Source organism: Pocillopora damicornis, chromosome 2 (genome assembly GCF_964200805.1).
Source record: "Pocillopora damicornis chromosome 2, jaPocDami1.2, whole genome shotgun sequence".
In the NCBI taxonomy this organism is placed as follows: Eukaryota; Metazoa; Cnidaria; class Anthozoa; order Scleractinia; family Pocilloporidae; genus Pocillopora; species Pocillopora damicornis.
Window position 1 is genome coordinate 28,438,791 of NC_142671.1, and position 14,701 is coordinate 28,453,491.

Genomic DNA, 14,701 nt, shown 5'->3' on the forward strand with positions numbered 1-14,701 from the left:
CTCCTACCATTTCTGTGCTTGAATTTCAACCTTTCCCTGGAGCTCACGTCCCGTATTATTGGTTGATCAGTCAACTGACAATCTGATTCAACTTATTTTGAACAATCCTGCAGCAACTGAATTGATTTCCAGCATCAAAGGTGATTTTCCAGTTATAAGAACTCCAGGATGGTTCAATTATTAGAAGACAAAAAAAAGTGAGAGCTAAAATTTTATGATTTTTTTTTAATTAGACACTAAATGGCTTGGTATCACTCCTGTGATACTTTTTTCTTATATTTTTGTGCAAGCTTCTACCAAATTTTAACTTAAATCGTAGGTTAACAACAAAGGTGAATAAATAAAAGAAGCCAGATGAAAATACATTATCTGGCCTGTGCGCTTGATATATGTGTGCAGTGGAGTAAATACGATTAGTGGCGTAGCATTGTAAAAACAATTAAGCCACCTACTAAATAACATGCTAGGACTAAAGTCAATAAATAATGAGTAATAGATGCAACTGAATGCTGAGTAGATAGTTAAATCATGTTTATAAGTACTAATAAACCTAATCATATTGAAATAAAATCAGTTGCGGAAACTTCTGACGACACTGGAAGCCCAACACGGCCGTAAATATGCTTTCACGATTATCTATTTAGCATACCATACTAACTTCCTTTCTCTTGTAGCTGTTTGTACTTGTCTACGACAACTCAGACTATCAAAAAATGAAAACAAACATTGCGGGCACGCACTAGTCACTGTAATACCTTATATGAGTTATCCTCTAATGCTCTTGGTTAAATAAATAAGTCATTTTAATGATATAACGGTATGTAACCTTTCTATTACTAAAACGATAACTAGAACTAAAAAGGACTTGATGAGTCAATGCTAGCAATCACAGACGTGTATCCAGTACCGCATCATCTTCTTCGTAATATCCTGTTAAATAACAAAGTAACTCATTATCATGATACTTTAGTTAACATTGTCGCCTAAAACAAATAACCAAGAGTTTTGGAGTAACGAAGAAATATTTCCTCTACCCAGACTGATAAGCGAGAAATTAATGCTCCAAAACTTTGAATTTTGGCGAAAATGGAGGGTGGCAAAACATACCTTCCTCTGCAATCAGCTGCTGCTGTCGTTAAGATTTATCTTCCGCGGACTCATCAGCTTGCTGTGGGGAGTCCCCACATGCTCCTTTTGACTTCTCGTCTTCCAGTTGCTTTTGTTTGGGTTTTTCATACTCTCCTTTTGGCTTTTCAGTTTCCAGTTGCTCTTGTTTAGGTTCCTGATTCTCTCCTTTTGGTTTTCCTTGCTGCAGTTGGTCTTTCATAGGTCCTTCATGGTCTTCTTTTGGTTGTTCATAATCCAGTTGCTCTTTCTTAGAATCTTCATCGTCTCCTTTGGGTTTTTCTTGTCCAATTTGCTCGAGTTTAGGATCCGTATGGTCTTTTTCTCGTTCTTCTTGATGATAATCAACTTGCTGCTTTTCGGTTTCTTCAGGGTGTTCTTCTTTCTCCAGCTCATCTTGTTCATTTTCCTCTTGTTGCTGTTCACTTTCGTTTTCATTTCTTTTCGACTTGTTCCTCTCTTTACTTGCATCCGTTAGCTCATCAGACTCTGCATGGTCGACGTTCGGTTCTTTTTCTTCTTGTTGTTGAGTGCCCTGTTGTTTGGATTCCTGATCGTCTCCTTTCAGCTTTCCCTCAGGTTTTTCGTCGGCTTCATTTAGCTCCTGTTTTTCTCGTTGCGTCTCGCTGACTTCTTTGTTTTCCTTTGAATCTGCATGATGATCTTGTTCAACTTCCTGCTCTGTAGTTGGTTGTTCATGGTCATCTTTTGGTGTTTCGTTTCCTTTAGATTCAACCTGCTGCTGTTTAGTGGGTTCTTCTTGGCCTTGTTCTGGTTCTTCGTCTTGTTCACGTTCAACTTCCTGCTGTTCAGTCGTTTCTTCTGGGCCTTGTTTTCGTTCTTCGTCTTGTTTACATTCAACTTGCTGCTCTTCAGTGGCTTCTTCTTTTCCCTGTTTTGGTTTTTCGTCTTGTTCGTGTTCAACTTGCTGGGATTCAGAGGGTTGTTCATTGTCTTCACCGGATCCTGCGTGGTGTTCACCAACTCCTTGTTCTTCTTGCGATTCATCCTCACTATCGTCAGTGCTCCCCAATTCCTCTTGGTTTTGTACTGTGTTCAATAAAATAAACACAAAAAGGGAATAAGGTTAAAAAGTGTTTCCTCAGATGGTTGTAGTTGGCCAAATCGCCAAAATTTGTTAAACGAACTACACCGTGCTTTTTGCATTTGGTAACCGCATCGTGTAACTTCTCCGATCCGTCCTCAATCATTTAGGCTCCGCTTTTGCTTTTTCCGAATATCTCTTTGTGCCTTTGATACCTTATTAAAACCATTATTTGAAAACTTTTCACGGTCGACCAAACAAGTAGCCTATGTTGCCATGCGTCTGTTCATTCATAGATAACATATGACGTCAAAATGTGGTAACATCAAAAATGTGGTGCACTGGACTCAGCCGATTAAGTCTCCGATGTTCTTAGCCCATTTCGATTTTTGTGTGAGTGTTTTATGACAAAAAGCGAAATATTGTTAGTGGTGAAAAAATCTATAGATCGTTTTCAGTCACGTGATTTCATATTAAATGGCCGCCATATTGGTGCACACCACTTGCCTGTAAACATATGACCAGAAGTTGTGTTTATGATAAAAAAAAAATGGTTTTATGCGCGATTTGTAGCTGTGGGACCCGAAGTAGTTGTGATAAAGGAATCAATATGACAAGAATACCTTCAATCATTCATTACTATTCGACGAGAAGAAGTACGGAAACTTTCCACGACCGGGTCTGTAGTAAACATTTCATCTCCGGAAAAGCGGTTAAACTGTGGGATCGTTACGATCCAGATTTGGTTCCGACCCAAAATCTATGTCATTAGAAATGTGGTTTTGTCAAAAAGCTTCAAGCCAATCTTCAAGTTGCCACCAAGTGAGACGAAAGAGCCAGAGGTCGTTAGGTGAAACGTGTTGCTGGAGAACGTGAAAGGCCGCTATGGGAAGAAATCGAGTCCAAAAAACAAATAATTGATGAACCAGGAGTAAAGGTTATCGATATTTCCTTCGATTTCGAATCAGTAGTGGGCACTAAGCTCAGCAATACAGGCTTTGTTTTGCATTTGCTGAGGTCAAAATAAAAGTTTTCTATATCCGCTTGCGTCGGTGCTGGCACCTCCGGTTTTTGAACGCGGCTTTCAGAGAAGACTACCGAGTTCTTAGAAACCTGAAGTCCCTCATTGAGATTCTCTATCGTTTCATCGAGGTCGGCTTTCATTTTCTTAGCGGATTTAAAGTTAATATTGCAGACACGAGAGTATTCCACCTTGTTTGCGGAACTGGGAAGTATCAAAGGGCACTTAATTTGCGTAAAGGGAAGCCTTCCATCGACCTTTGTCCAGGCCTCAAGGTAAAATAGCACATTAGCTATGAGCGAACATGGTTCGGCGAGGCCTGCCCCGCATCCCAAACAATGAGCGCAGTTTATTGTTCCATCCTTCGCGGTAATAATCCAGATTTGATTGTAAGCCTCGAGACTGCGGAAGGCTTTTTTGCGTATAATAGCTAGTCTTTAAAACAAAATAGCAGAGCAAATGAGTCGATTCCACCGGCGGTAAGCAATCAGGCTCGAAGCGTTTCCCACCTATCAAAACAGGATCGATTCCGATAGTCGAGATCTTCTTTAGATAACGCTCTCTGACTTTTACATCCAGTTTTTTAACGTAATCAAACAGTGGAATTTGAACGACATGGTCTGGATCAGACGAAGGAATAGCAATTTTTTCGGTACACGCCATTCATTTAATTTTTTTCGAATTTCGGAACAATAAATTTGGACCGTGTTTGCTTATAGTAATGACTGAAACACGAGACTTAGATGTGCACCAACATGGCGGAAATTAATTCTGTGACGTCACGTGAAAACGATCTATAAGTCTACCCTCCACTAAATAATAATTAACAATCAGTCAAAGTAGGATTAAGCATATTACATAAAGAAAAATTACAGTCATTAAATTGACTCAAAATGTGGTTGTCTGTAAACTTCAAACTGGAGGCTAAACTATTTTTTACGCGTTTCTTAAACTGGCAAAAAGGTCGAACCGAATTGCTTCAAAGTTACAAGAATGCTTTTCTGTTTCGCTCTTGGTTTTTGAATGCTAGGTGTTGCGTTCTGAAATGTGTTTTAGTCTGTGGAGAAGTGAATGGTGCGTACCTTCTTCGATAACTCTCATCTCTATTCCCTGATCTTGAACTGACGAAAAAAATACAAGGAAGCGGAGAAAACATGAGTAATAACAAAATGATTCATTCATGAGGCAATGTCTTTTTTATCATTTGAGGTTGAGTCTACGTATGTGTTTACATGAAATACACAAGCTCACGCGCCACTAAATACATACATCTGTTTGTTTCTTATTCATATAGGTAACCAAAAAGTATCTCTTGGCTTACGAGCCGATTTGATTGATTAACCCACAGTATATCTGTTCTTAAACTTGTTTTAAACCTAACTTTATAGCATGAAACAAAAAATTAATGAACGGGAAAAATACCCCTCCAGAATGAAGAAAGATTATTTTAAAAGTTTCAAAAATTACCTTCAACATTTTGATTTCGGCCGAGTTTTTCCATCAGATAATCCCACAACGGTTGGAGTTTGGTTCTGATGACTCCTCGGACCTAAATACGTCGAAACAAAACACGAGCCTATAATCAGTAAATAATACTTCCTCACCAGTTTTTAACTCTTCGAGTCTTTGATTTCCCCACAAATGCGCACAATACTTTTGTGCAGCTTTCCAGCCACTCTCAAACCGAGTGCGATGCAATGAAAACGTGCACGTTTTACATACAGAAGAGAGTTCTGAGGCAAAGGGATCTCAGAAATGGCGAAAATCAAGTTTACGAGCTAATATTAAATACGGTAAAATTATACACAGTGAGACACTTCTTGGCGGTTCGTGTTTCACTTATTTATTCTTGTCGAATTTAGATGTGATCTGTGATCTGTGAGTGATGATATAAATGCAAAATTTAACTTATTGGCTGAATATATACTTTTCCAACCGTTCAAGTTATGAGTACATGTACCTGTGGGGTTGACAAGGTGTAAAGAATGGGATTAATGGCAGAGTTAACCGGCAGAACAAAGACTGCGATCCAAACTGCGAGGTCACCTGGTGTACGGAAGGATTTTTCCAAGAGCGACCTCATTCCAATCGCCACAATAGGCATCCAGCAGACACAGTCGGTAAGAACAATGAAGAACACCCTTTTGGCGAGCGAGGCCTCCCTCCTCAGATCGGCTGCCCTTGACTTGGCTTTCATTCTCCTCTCTCTTTCGGTCCCTTGCTTAGCCATGCGCCTGTTTGATGCGCAAGACTTATAGATTATCATCGTATATGCCACGACGACAAAGAGCAAAAGGCTAAAGTTTAAACCAACAAACATGGCAACAGAGTACTCCCAGCCCGACGGCTTATCAGTGGAAAGTTGCAATGGCAGACATACAACTGATCTACCATAAAAGTGATGACCTTTCTGGCGACTACCGAAGTAGTCGAAGCCCACCGTGGGAATAAATGCAATTATGCCACCAACAATCCAGATAAGGAAGCACAAAAGGTGCGTAACCTTAAGTGTAAGGGACTTTCCACGATAGGGGAACAGAACATTTTTCATCCGGTCGGCGGAGAGCAAACAAATCGTCATTACAGACACCTCACTTGACAACACGGCAATGGCACCTGTTATCTGACATGTTAAACTTGAACGCCAGTAATAGTCATGCAAATAATACTCCCCTGCCCAAATGGCATCCACCACACCTATAGTTATGAGGTAGACACCCATAAGTCCATCAGCCCCAGCCAAATGTATCAACATGATGGACTGTATCTTGTTTTTCTTCTTCGTCTCCCTAAACACCAACCGCCACGCAATGACAAACACAGCACCAACCAACGACATAATTCCAACCACCCAGAGGCACTCCCTAGGAGCTCGATTTCTGAACAAAGTTTCACAACTGGCGAAGCTGTCGACATAAGCAAAGTCGCAATCTGCGTCCTGCTTCGTCAAATGGCAACACATCAGGTTGGTGTCTACAGTCCTACGGTTCATAAAAAGAGTTCAGATGAACAACAAAAGGGGAAAAAAAGACAAATTTGATCCGTCACAGGATCTAAATTTATAAGAAAATGAAAGTGTAATAGTAAAACAGTAAGCGCAGTATAACTGGGCACTGGAAAATGAAATTTTTCAATTTTAAACTCCTCGCATCGAGTACATTCCACTTGACTTACGCAGTTATTAGATTCTTCATGTTTGAAAAGAAACCCTCCGGTAGTTCTCGCATTTCGTTGTAATGGAAGTACCTGCAAATTTAAGGAAAGAAATTGAGGCAAACTTTGCTCGCTAATTCTTGATAACATCGATATCTTTAGCCTATTAATCAGAACAATTACAAATTCCTCAAATGTTATTGGTGCATCCACAGCTTCATTTTTCACTTATCATTCTGTACAGTTGTAATCGGACACCTGTAATCGGACAGTTGAAGCAGCCAATCGTACTAACTCCACTCAGCTAATCCACCAATCACAGGAATGATCGAGATAATCATAGCAACAACCACTTAACCAAAGAAAAACTGGGGAATTTCCAAAATGGAGGAATTTTTGACTGAAGAAATTGTCTCCACTGGAGATATTTATTTTAGGTGCGTTTGTTTTTTCGGAAATTCAAGTGGTTATGATAAATTGGTAACAGGACCTCTTGTAGTTCAATTCTTTCCTTAATCATACTCGTGATTAACAAATCAGACTCCCGCCTCGTGGTCGTCCGATTTTGCAGATCACTTGTATGATTACAGATCGAATTGGACTCCATTCGGTCTTATCACCGTTATGCATTAATCAGTTTTTCGGCTCTCTCTTGTTCCTTTTCCTGCCCAATTCTCAACAGCTATTTGAAAGATAACTAACACCGAAGACGGATAACTCGTCACTGAGTTTGTAAAACATACTTACACAGGCTATGCCGAAGTGTCTTTATTTGTTATATTCATATGCTGTTAATCCTCCAATGAGCACCTGATGCGCTCATTTCAAATTCAGGTAGAAAAGATGGGTCGCTCATTACAGAGAGGGTACTTTATGGAGAGGGGCCCTCCCTTAAATTTTTCCCAAACTTTTTCTTGTGACCAGATATGATTGTCATAAGGAGTATAACATTTGGGCGTAAATAAAAGTGTAAACTGTGCATTAATGTACAAAGATGATCGATAATAGCGGCACAGTTGGTACTCTTAGTATATCAGTGGTGGTATGTATGTGAAAATCGTTTACTCCATTTTCCCTTCTTAAACAATTCGGCCAGTGGTATGATCACTTGTACATTCATTAAAATGGGGGGAGGGGTGCTTATCCGTGAGTTTACAGCACGTGAAGGTCGCACCAACAATATCTGTCTCCCTTGAACTCAAAGTAGTTTGAACACACCTGGAATAGTATCAGTTTACTCATACTCACAGGAATCGAATACTTGGGGCGACATCTTTGAATTGTTCGTTGGTAACGGTGCGGATATTGTTGAAATAAAAGCTCCTACAGAACGATGAAACAATCAAAAGTGTAGAGCGTCAACTGACAAGCATTAAAGCGTAAATTAAAACAACACTGGACAGAAAATTAGTCAAGGATGGAAGGCAATATCTTCCATTTTTTCAAATGTTCTGCAACGAGAAAAGAACCTCACCGTACATTAGGCAGTGGGTCATACAATAATGTCACATAAGTATTTTTACGAATTTTCATTTTACTGAGAAGTTCTTGAAAGTGACAGTTAAGTTATCAAGAATGAACAAAACATTCTCTATTTAAGTCGCCATTGATAGATCTATCTCTATCCGCGTGGCCGATGCAGATTTAAGTAACCCCATGAGTATTGTCATGCTTACCCTCGAGAGGTTTTCACGCTACAAGTCTTTGTAAACTCAGTGTTTGAATCTGGATGGGGATACCTTAGCAGGATCTTGTTTTTGGTGGTTAAAGAGACCTGGTGTCTCTCAAGGTTTTGTCTGATTTGCCTTTTGGTGGTTCACTCTTCTTCTAGTTAATATGATCTCTTAGTCAGCCCGTTTTCACTTTCACAATCGTAATATTTCGTCGTCCATCACACATGATTTTGATCATAAGGTATGATCTGTCCTCGGGGGTAGAAGATTGTCCGTGTTTTTGGTCTGGAACTTTGTAGGCCTTTTGATTTACCTGAGCCGGACTCGTCGCAGATAATGGAGATTCCTAACATTGCTATAATTGCATCTTCACGAGACCCTTACTAATTTTACAGTACCTCGTTACCGTTAATCAGAGGATAGTTTAGAAACAGTTACTTACATAGCCATTATGTTTTTCATGCCTTTAAAAACTTCACGTGGCAGGTAGTTAATGTTGTTTTCGTAAACAACCCTAGAACAACATAGAGGGCACATCATTATTATCAGAAATATAGAAAAATTTAGTGGTAAGCACGTATTTACATAAACTTTCTTCCTATCTTCATTGATTCTTAAATGCCCTCTCCTTACGAAATCTTCAAGAGCTTTCCGATATTGAAGTTAGACTGATATGCAGTTTGCGGCTACCTTGCTGAAAATGTCAAAACTTAGCGCACGCTAATATTTGGACTTCTATAAAAGCATTGTTTAACTGATCTGTTGATTTTTTTCGGGGGTGAGGGAGAGAATTGCTACATCTCTAATTCTCTTCTTTTTCTGTCTTTTTCTGGAGAAATCCGAGGTGGCAGTTGCTGTCTTGGATGGATGAAAAAGCATCTTTTTCAGAATTCTGCTAAGGTTCCTGAGGTTTATTCAATCAAAGTACACTAGCTTAAAAATTTAGCGAACTTTGGGCAAAAGTGGTGGGAGGAGGAAAGAAAGGTCTATTCGCCCTACTGAGTTGGTTAAGTACATATTTGGTCAAGAATAGTTACTTGTGCAGTCAGGTATGATTTATATCGAATGTTTACTTACAGTTCTTCCAGTTTGGACAGGCCTTGGAACTGATCAGGTGACAGGGCTACGAGGCTGTTGTTATACATGTATCTACACAATAAAATGCACCAGGCGCTCGGTACAATGACAGAGTCTTCGATGGGGGGAGGTCTTTATTGACCTTAATGATATTTGGCAGTACAGAGCTGACTGCGAAGCTTAGTGATTCTTAAGTACCCTTGACCCAGCATAATCTTTTTAGGACCTCGAGACTAATTTAGTCCCGAGCCCTGTCTCATATCATAGAAACTGTTTCATCCCTAATTAAAGTCAGTCGAGTTAAACATGCTTAGTATGGAAACCTCCTTCGAAAGTGTATTAGCGCCTTGGTATTCGGCAAACTGTTCTACTGCTCATCAGTGTGCTCCAACACTTCCTGAAAAAACATCTCATAAATGTATTTGGACCAAAACGTTGCCACGTGCATTGTGACAAGAACATTAAGTTCCATCGTGTTACGCCTTCACCGAAAGGACTATCCTGGCCGCCAGGTAAACAATGCCCTTGTGACATGTAAATGAATGATCGGACGTGCGCCCATTTACGAGTTAAAGCTCGTATTTCTAATCGCATCACCCGGAAATTTATGTTTTTAGTTTGAACAACCCTTTTCTGGAACAACTGGAAAAGCTGCCAGAAAAATGTTATTTAAAAACTGGAATTTATAGATCCTGTGTTTTCATTTAAAACCCCAAATAAACTCAACATTGACGAAATCGTTTTGAAAGCCGCTGAAGAATTTTAATACATTTTCTTAAGAAAAATGACAATCGATTGTTAAAGTCTAATTTGGGTTAATCATCAGCGATCATTTCTAGCATATGGTCCTTGTCAAGCCCCAAGGGGAGGGTGCTGTTAAAGTTTTGTAGGGGATGTGTTGTATTATATTTTGTTCTACCACCTTAAAAATTTGTACCCTGGTAATTCTTAGTTGATGGCATCTCTTTCCAAAGTGGATGTTTATTTTTAACTTTTTACTCAATTAACATCCTTAAACAGACTTTTAAGTCATAAGAAGATGCCAGAGAAATGGTCCGTACCCAAGCTGATCCTTTGATTTTGGCCAACGCTACCTTTAATTAATGCTCATTATACAAGACACGCACTGAGCCAGTTATATCACAAACGTGAATCACTTACAATATTTTCAACTCGGAGAGATTTTTGAACCTTGGCAAGCGCTGAAGTTTGTTACTGGAGAGTAAGCTGTGAGTGATATATAAAATGAAAAAAATTCAGTTGAAACAGAATTTGAGATTCTTGGAAAGGTTCTTTTTCTCTCCAAATAGGCATGAAATAAAACCCAATTGGTTCTGACAAAGCTATTTTGAAGAATTACAAAGTTCTACCCATTTTTTCTGAGTATATAAACTGTTTACTCCTGATCCTGAGAGTTTAGGCAAAAGATACCATTTGCACATTAATTGTTAACATGGGCGTTTTCATATCACGACATCACTTTCCAATACTGACGCACCAAACTATAATAAGTCACTTACATCACAAATCAATCTTAACAGAGTTCCCTGGTTACTCAGCGAAAAAATTATATTCACAAGTCACGTGAAGCAAAATGCTGTGTGAGACAATTGAATTTAATATTGACCTCTTTTTTTCAATTGTTCTCAATGACCAACTCCACCAAAGTTAGTATTATATAAAGCCAGTCGAGCTTATGGAGTTTATTTTGATACGCTTCACCTAAGAGTCACAAATTCTAAATTCGCGAAGCTCTGTTTTTATAATGGTCTTAATGCATTAATTTACATAAAGCTCTATGGAAAACTGTACATTATAATTCCCTTTGCTGTGAAGTTTCTACTGAATGCCACTTACAGCTTTTCCATCCGGGTAAGGTTGCCAAAAACATCCATGGGCAGACGCTGAATTTCGTTGTTTGACAAATCCCTTGGAGTATTTATTGAGGTAAAGAGTTAGCTAGCTTTTCAAGAACACAAATTTTATTTGGAAAATAGGCTAGGCCTCACCCTTAAACATTTCTCTTAGGTGCCGGACAGGAGCCAAACCGGATAACGAACAATAAATACCAATTGTTTTTACCAAATCAGGAAAGGAAAAGTTTTTCTGTGTGTCTTTAAAAACATAAAATATAATTAAGAATCTCTAGTATGAAACAACTGGACTCAACGAACATATTTACTACATGCTTAAAGCTGATAGACCTTTCTTTCAAACAATAATGGCAGAAAGACCTCGCACATTAATGCGGCATCTATCGCAAAATAACACCTGATTCAGTACTTTATTTCAAATGAAGCCGCATTCCAAGCGGAAATATGCGAGATTTCAAATAACTTTAAACGTTTAGGTTTGACCTGCTCAGTTTTAAGCACAAAGAAAGGTCCTACGTACAATTCTCTCAACTTGTTATTTGTGCTAAGTATCCCTCGAGGAAAATTCTGCAACTGATTGTAGGACAAGTCCCTAACATTTGTAGAATGAGATGATAATCAGTAAGAAGACAAGCAAAGGAAAAAAAGAGTCCCAGATAACAAACTACATTTTTGAGGCCGGCTATTATCAAGTTCTTCCCCTACTGTGTGCAACGACTTTATTTGAAAGACATCGGGAAAGTTATCTTCAGACGAATGTCAACTCAGTCATTTCAATTTTGGATGAATGTTTCAGACGAAATTCTTATCTAATAGAATTTACTCAGCTGCGGGTCATCGAGTTTTCTATCATTTTATTAATGAAAAAAGAAACCTATTTTTAAATGAAATGTATAGCCTCGAAATTGTCAATAGGTCTTCAAGTAAGTGTCTATCTCTTACTTCCACCCTGTAATTTCCAACTTAAAGAATTCCTCTGAGAAAGATAATAAAATTTTTCGATCCAATTTTTGTCGCTTTTACTTTTGGTAAACAAATCCGCCTTCTTCGATAATTAAACATAATTATGATACGGGCGGGTGTTGTGCGAGTTTCGTAGCACCATTTTCCGAGTTCCGCGAGGGCGAAGAAAATGCAAGCAATAAGCAAAATGTTCGATCGTATTATGTGTTAAACATCGAATAAGGGATTTATCATTCCATTATTGTTTCAATCTCTAGTATTTTGGTTTCTAGTTTTCAAAATACATCCTTCGGCCTCATCTGAGGTTGGTATCGATCGCATAAGGCCTGAGCGTTAGACAAATACAACACGAGAGAAATCGTCAAAGTGTTACAGTGAACAAATTACAAATTCTGGAGCGCTTAAAAAGTCAAGGTGTGGATCGTTCAGTGTGGCCATGTTTTGAACGACTTGAAAGCAATAATCTCATACAAACGCAATGCACAAGAAAGAATGTTCTCTTTGACTAAGACTTTCGGAAAGAAATATCGCAAAATTTTTACTTACAGTTCCTCCAAGGCGAACAATCCTTGAAGAATTTTTGGAGGCAGCTTTTCCAGCCGATTGCCACTCAACCGCCTACATTACGAAAACGATAAAAAAGACCTAAATTTACAAAAGATACACTTAGGGTGAGTTTCAGGGTAACAAATCGGTAATGGAGTATCAATTGATCCTCACATAAAAAAACTGCAAATGAGGCAAAAGCAGAAAGCGAAGACCGAAAAATAGAATTCTGTGTTAGGCAAGGCATTACTCTCTACAATTGCTTAAATCCTGTAAGGATCAGTTAGTTACTCATCGTTATTCGTGTTTTTTTATTTTTTTTTATTTTTTTACAGCCATTTAGTTTGAACGCACCAAGCCTTTGACAATAGTCTGAAAACAACTCTTATTTGACTGGCTCTCGCTCGGAAAATACCTGACGTCATTAATTAAAAGATTATCGACTTATCTGGCTAAACCAGTAAATTCTCTCATTAGAGAACGAGATCAAATCCGATATAATCGGTTTTAATTTAAAACAATTGTTTTTTACTTCACCCTTCTACCGCCTTTCTAATTATGAACGATTCAGAACTCAATATTGCATGTTCTCCTGAACGGGATCGCAAATTTCACATCAAGGTGTGAACAATAAAAGCAAAGTTTTTCGTTTGTTTCACGATGTAGTCAAAGGTTAATGGTTATCCTTTTTTTCTTTTAGAAACTTACCAAGACCGGAAAACAAGCAACAGTACCGAACGCACCAACGAGTTCAAAGCTACTGCAGTTTTACCTCATGTCAAAGGTACGCGCTGTTTTCAAGTCGGAGCTAAGATCTCAGTTAGTACGACCAAAAGACGCTGTCAACACGGCTAAACAATTTAACATGGCGTAGTCTACAGGATTCCCTGTGAATGCGGCAAGGTGAACATTGGAGAGACTGGAAGACCCATGCAAGACAGAATTAAGGAGCACGATCGAAACATCCGACTCACCCGTACCGAGACCTCCGCCGTTTCAGAGCATGCCCACAACACCGGACATAAGCCACTCTGGAACGAAGTAAAGTTTATTGATCGTGACCCTCATTACGACACGCGCAGGGTCAAAGAGGCAATTCATATTAGGCTTCACCCTAACAACATTAACAGGGATAGTGGAATAGAGCGGACGCCCACGATCAGAAAACACAACAATAGGAGAGCCGTGCGACAGCGGACCACCGCATGACCAGTCGACCTCATCGTCTGAAGAAGACTAGCAGTATGCAGTCGAAACGTCGCGATCTACATCACACGTAACTATATTGTCAAACCAGTGACAGTGGCATTGTGCCTTTCAAATTATCGAACTGTGTAACGCATTCGAGGTTTCCATGCTGAAATGTTTTTCATTTCTTTAGTGCTGGTCATGTTTCTATGCGAATAAATGAAATCATTTTTACGACGCTAACAGGCTATTCCGTCAGAGACAAAGTAGAGCAAATAACTTGACAAATATTTCGTCAACAAGATACCAAATCATTAGTACTCACAAATACTTTAGCTGATCTTGCCCAGTAAATAGATCCTCAGATAAGTTTTTCAAGTTGTTGTTCCCGAGCCACCTGCAAAACGCATTAAGTTGAATATTCATTAGCATTTGAAAAGACTTTCCTTCTCTCTGCTGGCCAGAAATTGCGAGATGCGTAACTTTTTGTCTGTGGCTTATACTGAAAACCTACCACTCCTGTTGGGAAAAAAATACCATACCAATGTGCATGGACAGTTTTTTTTATTGTTGATTCCAGCGGGCCAAGTACATCTACTCTTGTGTTTCTAATGACAAGTCACGCAGGATTTAGTTAATCTGGCGATTGACGAATTTGTTCAATGATTCACACAAGTGCTTGCTGTTTGACAAGTTCGTTGGGTAGTTATTATACATTCACATGTTCACAAAAGAAAGTTCCTAAAGGGTTTGAGTTAAAGGAGGTGAGACTATGAATAAAAGGACAATCTAGGAAGAATAATCTAACGAAGTCAGCGACAGTCAACTTTATTCAGCTTCAGAGCAAAATACTTACAGATCATATAACTTGTGGCGTTTGAATATATTAGAAGGAAGTGTCTCCAGTTCGTTGAAGTCTAAGGTTCTGCATAAAAGATATAGTTATTTTCTCAACGGTCCTCAATTGTTCAATTATGGGCGTTTAAACAAATTTGAGAGAGGCTGTTGTTGCATACGAGTGTTAACACTGGAAGTT

At 38.9% G+C, this 14,701-nt stretch overlaps 1 protein-coding gene and 1 pseudogene across 2 annotated transcripts in view; one reads left to right on the forward strand and one right to left on the reverse strand.

Moving 5' to 3' along the window:
* LOC149050645 (uncharacterized) overlaps nt 1-14,701 on the forward strand; it is a 404,897-nt pseudogene that overhangs the window by 324,599 nt on the left and 65,597 nt on the right. The window lies entirely within an intron of this gene.
* LOC113673331 (uncharacterized) lies at nt 219-14,584 on the reverse strand. The gene is made up of 15 exons (XM_089198183.1): nt 14,522-14,584; nt 13,991-14,062; nt 12,478-12,549; nt 11,489-11,560; nt 10,952-11,023; nt 10,256-10,321; nt 9,095-9,166; nt 8,460-8,531; nt 7,593-7,667; nt 6,366-6,437; nt 5,152-6,172; nt 4,659-4,740; nt 4,274-4,312; nt 1,108-2,175; nt 219-930 (listed from the first exon to the last, which is right to left on the reverse strand). Exons 5-14 carry the CDS (start codon nt 10,987-10,989, stop codon nt 1,136-1,138), a joined length of 2,577 nt encoding a protein of 858 aa, XP_089054309.1. The 5' UTR covers nt 10,990-11,023; nt 11,489-11,560; nt 12,478-12,549; nt 13,991-14,062; nt 14,522-14,584; the 3' UTR covers nt 219-930; nt 1,108-1,135.

Coding starts and splice junctions, on each gene's coding strand:
- LOC113673331 (XM_089198183.1), bottom strand. CDS start 10,989: ATGGATGTTTTTGGCAACCTTACCCGGATGGAAAAGCT. Junction 9,167..10,255: donor CTCTCCGAGTTGAAAATATT/GTAAGTGATTCA, acceptor TTTATTGTGTAG/ATACATGTATAACAACAGCC. Junction 4,741..5,151: donor ACACCTTGTCAACCCCACAG/GTACATGTACTC, acceptor CGACGTATTTAG/GTCCGAGGAGTCATCAGAAC.